The sequence below is a fragment of the Thunnus albacares genome, chromosome 21 (assembly GCF_914725855.1).
Source record: "Thunnus albacares chromosome 21, fThuAlb1.1, whole genome shotgun sequence".
Classification (NCBI taxonomy): Eukaryota; Metazoa; Chordata; class Actinopteri; order Scombriformes; family Scombridae; genus Thunnus; species Thunnus albacares.
The window spans coordinates 3,681,372-3,693,530 of record NC_058126.1 but is presented as its reverse complement, the minus strand read 5'-3'; the positions used below and the strand labels follow the sequence as shown (position 1 = coordinate 3,693,530).

Below are 12,159 nucleotides of genomic sequence, written 5' to 3'. Positions count from 1 at the left end.
ATTTCTATGGAAATCTCAATTTTACTGAGTTATATGGCTGTTAGTGTTGTTTTATGTTTTATGTCATACACCTGTGTTACCACGATACCTTTTAGCGTGTCAACTTGCTGAAAAAATCAACTGTTCATATGATTAAATTTTCTAGTTTTCAGTTTTAATACTTCTCTCTAGTGTTCTTTAATGTCAGACATTGAGCTCATAATTTCTAGGAAATAATATGTTTGCTGTTGCTTTATTTTCTACAATTTTATTCATTTGGTTGAAGCAGAGCAGTGACAGAATGAAAAAATAAACCCACGACTACTTCTGTACCAAAAACAAAGAAATAAAGTTGACAGGGTTGAAAATAAGGAAGAAAACTTTATTTTTATGGTGTTTTTCTTAATAACATTCTTCTTCATTCATTTAAAACTTGAATTTCCTGTCAGCTGTTCCACATGCAGGTTTGATTACAGTTAATGGAAAACTTAAATGAGTAAAACCTGTAAGACATTTATTCAAATACTATACTTAAGAACAATTTATAAGTACTTGTACTTTACTTGAGTATTTCCATGTGATGCTACTTTCTACATATCAGAGGGAAATATTGTACTTTCTACTCCACTACATTTATTTGACAGCTTTAGTTACTTTTCAGATGAAGATTTGACACAATGGATAATATAACAAGCTTTTAAAATACAACACATTGTTAAAGATGAAACCAGTGGTTTCCAACCTTTTTGGCTTTTGACGTCTTACAAAAAGCAGTGTGTAGTCGGGGTCACATTTCACATGTCTATGAGTTGTTAACAGCTCCACCAAATAGTGATTTTTCCCTCTAAACTTCTCACATGCTTTCATTTCAATAAATGTTCAAATGATTCAATATTTCAGCAAAAATCAAAGATTAGAGAAAAAGTCCAAAACCTGAAAACAGATTTGTGTATCAGAACTTTGTTTTTTCTTCTTTCCTCTCCCATTAATCATCTCACCACCCCTCAGATTTATCTGCTGACCCTTTGGAGGGGCCCGACCCCTAGGTTGGGAACCACTGGACTAAACTAGCTAACTGTATATAAAGTAGTGTAAACTAGCTCCACCTCCAGCAGCTACAACAGTAACATGCTGCTCTAACACTGATGCTTCACTATTAATAATCTAATGATGTCATATATAATAATATATCAGTCAGAGGGACCAAACCACTACTTTTACTGCAATACTTTAACTACATCAAGCTCATAATACTTATGTACTTTTACTGCAATACTTTAACTACATCAAGCTCATAATACTTATGTACTTTTACTGCAATACTTTAACTACATCAAGCTCATAATACTTATGTACTTTTACTGCAATACTTTAACTACATCAAGCTCATAATACTTATGTACTTTTACTGCAATACTTTAACTACATCAAGCTCATAATACTTATGTACTTTTACTACAGTAGGATTTTTCTTCTTTTACTTGTGATGGAGTATTTTTACATTGTTGAACTGGTACTTTTACTGCAGTAAAGGATCTGAATACTTCTTCCACAACTGCTTTCAGGTACGTGTACTTCACTTGAGTATTTTCATTTAATTCAACTGCTTTACCTTTCACTTTTTACATTTGATGATTTTACTGAAATATAAAAGTGTATTTGTTTCAAATAATAGTTACTATATATACCTCAGGTTGTTGTGTATCCATGGAAATTAAAACAATTTGCCCCAAGGTAGGGGTAAAATGAGCATTCTGTGGGTAAATAGTGCCACCATTAAATACTGATGTAAAAATGTCACAAAATCAAACAATTTTGAGATAATTTTGAACTTTAGTAATACTATCAATTCAACAAAGGCAAAAACTCACACTTGTAAGTAAAACCATATGTTTGTGTCTTGTGTGATCTTTGAGTGTAACTACAGAAAGAATATGTGTGTAAATGTGCTTCAATGTAAACAGACAGGTGACAAATTAAAGGAAAAACTGGTCCAGGTCTGAATGTTTGACCCTTACAGTGAGGGCGTCTGGTGGCTCTATTATGCTTTGGAGGCATTTTGCTGACATGGTTTGGGTCCACTTGTCCTCTTAGAGGGAAGAATCACTGCTAATCAATACAAAGTAGTTGTGAGTGATCAGCTTCATCCTATGATGAAACATTTCTATCCTGATGGGAGTGGTCTCTTCCAGGATGACAATGTCCCAATTCACAGGACACGAGGGGTCACTGATGGTTTGATGAGTATTAAATGATGTGAATCAGATGCTATGACCTTCACAGTCACCAGATCTCAACCCAGTTGAACCTATGAGAGGTTTAGGACTGGCGTGTTAGACAGCGCTCTCCACCACCATCATCACAACACCAAATGAGGGAATATCTTTTTGGAAGAATGTTGTTCCTCCCTCCAGTTCAGAGACTTGTAGAGTCAATAACAAGGTGTATTGATGCTGTTCTGGTGGTCCAACACCTTACTAAAACACTTTATGTTGATTTTTCCTTTAGTTTGTCACCCGTCTGTATGTACAGCATGTTTGTATTTGGCTTAAACTTAACATTAGTCAACAATTAGGTATTTATTCATCAACATTGTAACACTTGTAACAGAGAGTAAATTGACTCATTGACTCAACTTGCTCCAACACCACTGGCATGTTTTACCCCACAACCTCCATTTAGACAAAACTGTTTCACACAGTGGTTCAGATCCACAATTGTGTTAAGTTTATGACCTTGTTTTGTAGCTTACACTGACTTAAATTAACATGTTATTATGTCCAAAATGTATCTATTTTAATTAAGATACAAGACTGATGACTTTAACATGATGAATTCACTTGGTTCTGTTTTGCTGACCACTCTCTCCATGTGCTTGAGTCCAAGATGGATTGAGTAATATGAACTATACTTCCTTAATTTGTGGTCATATGATTACTTTTGTTTATGGTTACCTAGATACAGGCGGTGGCTCATTTTACCCCGTTCTCCCTTCTATTCGCACGGAAAAGATTGTCCTTTTTACTCCATTACATTTATCTGACAGCTAAATTTAATACATTTTTATAATTTTTATAATTCAGAATATACACACAGAATAAATCATGAACTTATAAAATATGCATCGTACTGATTAAACCCTCATAAAATAGTTCAAATTAGCTCCACTGGGACCAACTACAACATTCAAATGCTGCTCACATGTTAATGCATCAATATCAATGGTAATTTAGTATAATATGTGATATAATATGCCATACTGATGCTTATTTTTGATAGTTTAAGTACATTTTGCCGTCCCTCTCCGCTCAAAAATGTGTTTTTCCTCTTGTTGCTACAGTTGGATGTTTGAGCTTCACTGTGCAGGATGATGTATGTGCAGAGTTTGACACTAGAAGGTTGTTTTCACATTTATATGCTGAATGTGGACATTTTTCCCCACATTGAAACACATTGAAAATCTGATTTTAAGGGGCCTACAAGCAGGATTTGTGACATGACAACTAATTTGTAGCCGGTCCTGGTCCAATATTCAATTTACACAAATGTGATGTGGAAACCTGAAGCCTCCAGTGAAGGAGGAGACATCTTGTATCCAGCAGTTAAACTTCTGAAATGAAATATATCTGCATATTAATAGATTCTTTAATAAGAGAGAAGGAGGAGATGTTATTTTAAAGATTTTAACATGGTAATTATACTTTTTTTGTGGAAAAATGATATCAGACACACAGTATTGTTCCAAGCAGAGTATTTTTTTTAGATGTCTTAATACAAACAATTAATATAAACCTGATTTTCAATGAGCACATACATCATTCTGCACAGTGAAGCTCAAACATCCAACTGAAGGAACATGAAGAAAAACATATTTTTGAGTGAAGGGGGGCTTTGAAGATTCCCTCCAGACATGTAGTAAGACATTTAAAAATACTCTGCTTGGAACAATAATCTATTTTTTTCCACAAAAAGGTGTAATTACCATGTTAAAATTACATCTCCTCCTTCTTTCTCATTAAAAATTAAAGAATCTATTAATATGCAAATATATTTCATTTCAGAAGTTTAACCGCTGGACACCAGACTCCTTAAACTCCGCTGTAAAATGCATTCTCAGTGTTTGTGCACTGCAGGCCTCAAGTTTCCACATCACACTTGTGTACGTTGAATATTGGATCAGGACTCATTCCGGAGTTGTTGTGATGTCACAAATCCTGCTCATTGACCCATCCCAAAAATGAGCACAGAGAATTTCCATCTTCAGCAGATGAATGTGAAAACAGCCCCCCAGTGTCTAACTCTACACATAGCAAACATCCAAGTGCAGGAACAAAAAGAAAAACATATTTTTTTAATGGGGAAGGACTCAAAAAAAAGGAAAAAAGGAAAAAAAAAATCTCAGTGTTTCTTCCACCACTGTTGGGACCCATAAAGACGCCTCTTGCCTGCCCTGGAACCTCCTGTATGCACCGTATTTGGGGAACCGCAGCACTGACGGGTTGCCATGTTTGGCTCAGACCTGGCATCCCTTTCTGCCGGGCGTCTACCGGAACACATAAACGCCCCCCCTCCCTCCTCCCTTCTTCCTCTACGGATGCTGCAGTAAAGTTGGCCGCGCATGCGCACTCTCGGTCCTCTTTTTCTTGGAAGGTAAGTGTGGCATGGCGCGTGTTTCTGCCTTGGGGGGATAAACGGTGGACTTTACGGTTTTTTAACTGATCCAATAACGAATTTTGAGGTACTAAACTTACCGTGTAGTGGTTTGAGAAGCTACGGCAGTAGTTGTGTATTTTGTGGATGGGTGTAGACGGCGGCAGGGCCGGGTGTGTGTGCGCCAGGCTGAATCAAAGGGACATGCGGCCTTCAGCGGCGCGGTCGCTGCTCATTCTCCTCGATAATGTCTCCGGTATCCGCCGTCTACATGTCATCCGACGTCCTTAATGTTGTCAGTAAAAACACAGAAACTGTATACAAAGCAGCCGCTGTCGACCGAGCGAGCCAGCGTCAATCTGCTTTTATTTGGACGGAGCTGAATGGACGACTAGCCGCCGTTAGCATCGCATTAGCTAAAGCAGTCGGATAACGGTCCTCGCTGTTGAAGCACCGCCGCACGGTGGCCACATAATACACTCCTCTGTGCCATCAGCTCGTCGTATTAACGGTAATTTGTTTGGTACATGCTGTTTAAACCGAATAATGTAAGATATAATTAGCTAACGGCAGCGGTATTGTTAGTACGTTACCGTTAACTGGCGCTGCTGCACTTGTAAACTGTAGGCCGGCTAACTTGTTTTACTTTGCGCTAATGTGTTCATGCCAGATAACACAAAATGAGACTTCCCACTGGATTAATGTCACTATCCCAACAGTATTGTCTGCTATTCTGTCGGGCAGTTAGCTAATGTTGCTTTTTGTGAAGTTAAATGTTTGTTAGTGGCAGACTGGAAAGCGGCGCAGCCTCGTGTTGAGTCGGGCTACTTTCTCCCTGCGTCCATCCGCGCTGCGGTGTCGCCAGATTTTTATCTTTTTTTTTTTTTTTTTTTAAATTCAGTAGTCAGGAGCGGGCTTAATTTGATCTGAGTTAACATGACTGAGCATGAGGATGCCACTTTTCTCGAGATCTCGCGTTATCTATCAACACGGCAGCGCTGGAGCAGCACAGTGGGGCCTCTGAAAGGCTGCAAAGGTCCCGAGAGAAGTCGCTGACAGGGCCATCAAACTCCAGTTTAACCCAGTAAAATGTAGGCAAGCGGGGAATGTAAAATATTTTAAACCCAACAACAAAAGTCGTGAAATGGGGAGGTTTGAGCTGCTGTTTATGGTTGTGTATCGTCACACGATCTTTACTTTCATGCACACTAATTTAATTAAAACTAGTTCAAAGATACTACTTTGATCATGGCAACCGTGCTAACAAGTTAATTTCAAAGGTAAAGAAAATAGCCAGGAATAATCTAAATATACAAATCCCATGAGACCTAAAAAAAAAAAAACCAAGACTAAAAAAAAAGAAACAGCACAAATAGATTTTTTTTTAAATAAGGCAAAATAACTTCTTTAACAGCTTGGCGCTCTAGTTTTTTTGCAAATGTTACTCAAACAGGAGTGAATAACACTTTTGTTTGGGACTATTTTCAGTGGTGGATTATTAATAAACAGCTTTAGTGAGTATTTACAGCAGCAGGACAGTGAATGCAGGATTTACTCAAACTAAAGTATCCATATACATCATAATTGTATTATCCAGCTCATTGATCGGTTTCAATAGCTTTTTTCCCTGTTCTGTAAAACTTTTCAATTGTCGCTCATATTCACTGCTGGAGCTAATGTCTAAATGACATTTTAATTGCCCACCTGGGTATCAAGTGCCGAAGAGTGAAAACCTGTCTGGAATAGATTTATCTCCCAGTAAATATGCGCACCTGCCTGCGTCGCTGGCACCGACACGGCTCGGAGGACGTTACAGTAACATGAGTAACATCAGACATTTGGGTAGCTAGTATCAAGTCTGAAACGTGGTGTTTTTTACAGAGGCCAACATGGCGTCCATAAAGTATGTAGGGATAACAGGATTTTCTCCAGCAGTTATTCCCGCCTGCGTTCATTAAAATCCACGGTAACCAACTGCAGTAAAACTCGCTTGTACAAAATGTACAGTTAAACAAATCCGACGTGTATCTGCTGCAGTCGTCTAAAGCGTCGGCTAATGTCGTTTCACAGATAAAAACGCTTAAGAGACTTAAGTATTTTTCAACCTGGACCCTATTTTCCCATTTTTTTGTGTGTGTAAGTGACTAATAGGGACAACAATTCTTGAAAGCGGTCCAGTATTGAGTGAGAGTGCTGCAGCCAGGAAACCAGCTGCAAGTGCACATCATCCATGTACGTCAACTAAAAATCACAATAACAGACCAGGTTATGTTTTATTCCTCTCTATGGTTCTCTCCATAGACACTGATAACAACAATCTGAGCCTGTTAGTGGTGAAAAACATTCACTTTTAGTGGACGAACATCGATGGGGCACCGTTGCCCCCAAAGGATTACATCGCAGCCTGTGTTGAAGCTCCCGGCTGCAGCGCTCTCACTCAATACTGGACCAGTTTCAAAAACTGTTGTCCCCGTTAGTCACTTACACACAACGAGATGAGAAAATAGAGTCCAGGTTGAAAAAATCCCAAAGTTTCCCTTTAACTGACTTTATCTGTTGACGTTTCACGTGCTGTAAAGTCAATGAGCACTCTGTCTCCGTAGCAACCAGCACGCCGCCAGCATCCGCTGGGTATCCTGCGTAATGATCCCTCTGACTGGTGGTTGGAGAGTGTTTTCCGTTGCTGTTTTGAGATGATCTCACTGCCCTTTTACTGTGGTTTTTGGCTGATTCCTGCCTGGCCAGTCAGCTGTAGCTTCAGCGTTTTCCTACTTAGTCGCTCATTAACAACACTAATTATACCACTACTACATTAATAACATTCAAAGGTCTCTCATTCTTATTAATACCTTAATTTCAGTTCAAATCAGGCCTTAAAACTTTATTTTGAAGGATTTAAAACACAAACAGTTACTGCCATGTCTCACAACAGTCTCATAATAGTATGAAATTATTAAAATTGGGTTTAAATGATTTAATCAGGGTTTATTGTTGTTAATAAACCTTAAATAAAACCTAAAATATGCTTTTAATGCAGGGAAACTGTAGCAGGTGTGTGCACATGAATCAGAGGGTTGTCTTGTAATTTCAGAATAAAAGCTGATATCAGTTTAGTAAAGTGCAGCTAATGAAATGTCTTCAGTGTTCGATGTTGAGGTCATTGATCTGTGAATGTCTCCCGCAGCACCCCTGACCCATCGCACCATGGCAGATCCCGATCTTGACTTCACGACTGGCGAGTCTGGCGCCTCCGCCACCTACCCTATGCAGTGCTCTGCTCTGCGTAAGAACGGCTACGTGGTGCTGAAGGGACGTCCCTGCAAAATCGTAGAGATGTCCACCTCCAAGACTGGCAAACACGGACATGCTAAGGTAGATTTTTGTAAAGATTTAGTCCTCACAGCGTGTTAATGCAGCCCCCCTTTAAACTATGCAGCTGTAAGTTGGCAGTGAGGTCTTTTTAATGGAGTTTGGAAAGTATAAACTTGTCAAGGATGTGCCCCCTTGGCAGAGAGCAGAGGCTCTGCTCAGGCCTTCAGGATCTCAGGTTTCAGACGGGTCTGATCCCAGTGGTGCCTGAAGTGGTGGCTTTAATGTGGTCGTCTTATCTTTTTAACACCAAGCAGCTCACACATGTGTGCGCTGTACTTTGCACTCCTGTGGGAATTTATCACAAATGGGGGGGAAAAAAGGGAGATTCTGGCTAAAAACTTTCAAAATAAAAGCCAAAAAATTAAATGAGTTTATAGTTTGATTCCCATTATACTGCCACCATCACATGTCATGATTAATGAGCTGGTGTCATTGTTAGTTTACAACTTTAAGTCATTATGTTTTTTTCTCTACAACCTATTTGAACAGGAAATGCATCTAATTGTGGAACAAACATGTCTTTAACCTGCTGTCACTGAGTTAAATGACACAGTTGCAGTAAATTATTGCTCTGACCTCTTTCTGTGAGGCCTTCAGGTTAATTGATCTGCTGTGTGCTACTCTTGTAAACTTCATATCTACTTGCTAAGCTCTTATTTTAACTCGTAAGATCACTGTGGAGTAAATTTGAATGTTGTGCTTTAGGTTAACCTGGTTGGTATCGACATCTTCACCAACAAGAAGTATGAAGATATGTGCCCCTCCACCCACAACATGGATGTTCCCTCCATTAAGAGGATAGACTACCAGGTACACACACACACACACACACAGAGTCCAAACATCTCTGGAACTTTCTATCACACCAGCGTCACGGCGGTGAAGAACTCATTAGACAGGACGTACGACTGCTGGCTGCAACAGTAGAGTTTAAGTACTACAGAGATGAGTCCTTTTGTGTTCAAGTTGTTGGAAAGGGTGATGATGTTTGAAGTGTTTGAGGCCCCCACCTAACAACAAGGAAACACAGACTGAGTCACAGTTAAAGTGCTTATTAAATGTGCTGCTGTTAGCCACAACATATAAAACTTTAAAATCTGATTTTAAATGACTGGGAATGTTCAAAAAATAAAAACTTAACTTACAAATAGCTGAAAAAGTGATCAGATACAATCTATCTATTAAGCTTTAATCGGTTTGTCAGCTAATCAATATTCAGCAACCATATAAGCAGACATGATGAGCTACAGAAGCAGCTGATTGTCAGCTGGTCTCAGAGACGGTTTAACGCTCAGATCAGTCTGTCTGCTGCTTCCCTGCAATTAGTCTCCTCTGGTCAGTGTAACTCACTAACTTATAATTAACCACCTACATCAGCCTTCGCTAAAACACACAATTAACCAACATTACATCAACTCTACTCCCTGCACCCACTCAGGTTCTTGAAGGTTATTTTGCAGCAAACTTAACAAGGGGCTGGCGTTTTAAAGGGAGTGGCTAATTAATCAGGAAGTAGGTGCTGTACTCTCTAATGCTAATACTGTGCTAATATTTTCTCAAGCTCTGTTTATCCTCTGTTGAAAGTCTGCCAAACAGCTACTACACACACACACACACACACACACACACACACACACACACACACATACAGAGAGAGAGATGACCCTGAAACAGTTTCTCTAAAACTGAACCACAAAGTACGGCTTCAAATTACCGAAAAAGTAGAATGAAAACAGCGAACACGAGTTTCACAGAGGTAGTTATTACGGCAGCGCTGTTGTTCTGGCTTGGATTATATGTTAAGGTGTCAGGTTTTGACTTTTTCTATGTTGGTCCCAAAACTGGTCCGTCTGTCACGCTTTTAGCAGATTAAACTTGTCGGCCGTCGTCCTGTTAAAGCAGATTATGAAGGTACGTAGACGGGTATTTTTCTCAGAAAGGTGTTAAATGTCTCGGCTCTGCTGACGTCCTCCATATTTACCCTCCGTTTAAAAATTTCCAACGTGTATCACAGCCCTGATGTGTTGTAACGCTCACATCACATGAGACGTAGATGTTTGCAGGGATTTATGGGAAGGATACGGCTCGTTGTGTCTGTTTGTTATTGTTGTACCTGCAAAGTTGAGTCAGTCTCTGCTGTCCTAGATTTTATCCTCAGCCAGCCAGCCAGCCAGACACTAAGCCACCGCACACTGTCATGTAACAGCTGAACAACAGAAAACAAAGAGACAAACTCCCCACGGACATCAGATTGTTTTCTGTTTGTTTCTTACCACAAGAGGTAGAATAGAAAACAAAACATAGTCGTCCTGTAGGGGCTTGTTTTCAGTTTTTATTGGATTTTCTTTGCAAGAGAAAAACAAATAGACGCAAGAAAAAGCATGAAATCGATCAGCAACAGACTAAAGAAGCATCATCCAGTCAATCCTGAACAGCTGTGACTGCTTGGTTGTGTCCACATGAACTCAACCCGCCATGTAAACAGCGTTTCCTGCTTATTTTAACCTGATTCAGGGTTGTGTTTGAATGAAACACAATCAAACTGGGAGAAGAAGCTCGACAGCTTCCAGAGCAAATAAACACAAACAGAATAGTTGTTGCACAACCTCAAAATCCTTTTTAGTTGTAAGAGAATAAGATCAACAGTGTTCTGGTGTTTCAGTCCTTTTATAAATGTTGTCTTCACCTCTGCAGTTGGTTAACATCAATGAAGGCTACATGTCCTTGATGAGCGACAACGGAGAAATCAGAGAGGACCTGCGTGTTCCTGAAAACGACGTCGGCAAGGAAATCGAGTCGAAGTTTGAAGCGGGTGATGAATTCATGGTGAGTGTTCTTATTATCATTATATCAGATCCTGATGCACAACTGTGAGTTTTAGATGTTTATAAAATGTGATTCCTGAGCTGCAAGCAGATAAATGATGCACCAAATAGTTGATTATTGGCTGCAGCGACGACATAAACCCCCTCCTGAGGTTCACAGATGATGATGATGATGATGAGCAGAAAGTCGTCTCATTGGATGAAAAACCTTGAGCTGCATGTGTGTAAAGTTTCAGATGACTGACTCCGACATGTTTTGTGTGTGTGTGTGTGTGCGTGCGCTCCGCAGGTCACCGTGATTTCTGCCATGGGGGAGGAATGTGCTGTCGCTACCAAGGTCCTGGCCAGCAAATAGGGAGACGGACTTTGCTGCCCCAGGCAACAAGCACCACCCACAACCAGTCTCTTGCATTCTCATTGGTTCTGTCACCAAAGCGTCGGCCTTCACAGACAACCTCAAATCATTCTGTTGTGATTTTTCTCTCATCATTGATCTTATTATTATTTTCTCCCCTTTTTTTTTTTTTTTTTTTTTGTTTCCGTTTCTCTTTTCCATTGCTGTTGGGAATGTTCCACTGCAGCTCGCTGCATGGTCCTCTGCCTGATCACTGAGGTTTTGTTTGGTAACAAATCTACTTTATATAAAAACAACTTCAAAAAATAATGATCAGTTGCTCATTCCTGCTTATTTTTGCCTTCAAAAGTGTTGGTTTCGCCACTCGCATTCCTGAATGTTGAAATAACACCGGGGATTCAGCTTTTGTATGATTATTTTTTTATATTCTTTAGATTAAATATAGCAGGTCTAAAGCCTTTTAGAGGGAAGGGCAGGGTGGAGGGAGGGAGGGAGGGAGGGAGGGGGGCAGTGGGAGGGAGGGTTGCCCCTGTAGATGCTAAATAAATAAATCTGGTTTAGGTCGTCCCTCCTCTAGCAGCCATACCGCTTCTCCAGCATGGCCTTTCAGCTCTGGTTCCTGAGTGGATTTGGGTGCGACAAGGTCCGTATTTCTTTCCCTCCCAGCCGCTGGGATCGGTGGTGGCTAGCACATATAAGAGCACTTGAGGTCCACCCCAGCATGTCAAAAAAAAACAACAAAAAAGCTCTAAAACCAAGAAAAGAGAAGTGTTTTTTTTTTTTTCTTCTTTTTCTTCTTCTCCCCCTTTAAGAAGAACAGAAACTTCAGTGATGTACCCTCATAATGCCAGTCTCTCTTGTCTGTGTAGAAGTTTGAGGGGCGTGAGGGTCCTGTGCGCTCACACCTCTCGTCCACCGGGGCGGTTCGAGGGCTCGCTCGCCCCTCCCACCCCCACGCCGCCGCCCCGGCCATCCCCC

At 40.2% G+C, this 12,159-nt stretch overlaps 1 protein-coding gene across 1 annotated transcript; it reads left to right on the top strand.

The window, feature by feature from the left end:
- The first annotated feature begins 4,468 nt into the window (after window positions 1-4,468).
- On the top strand, window positions 4,469-11,490 carry eif5a (eukaryotic translation initiation factor 5A). Its single transcript, XM_044339369.1, is given in 6 exon segments — window positions 4,469-4,549; window positions 4,551-4,629; window positions 7,814-8,001; window positions 8,707-8,811; window positions 10,696-10,827; window positions 11,116-11,490. Coding segments are annotated over 6 exon segments (636 nt in total). The 5' UTR covers window positions 4,469-4,483; the 3' UTR covers window positions 11,182-11,490.
- Window positions 11,491-12,159: the final 669 nt, after the last annotated feature.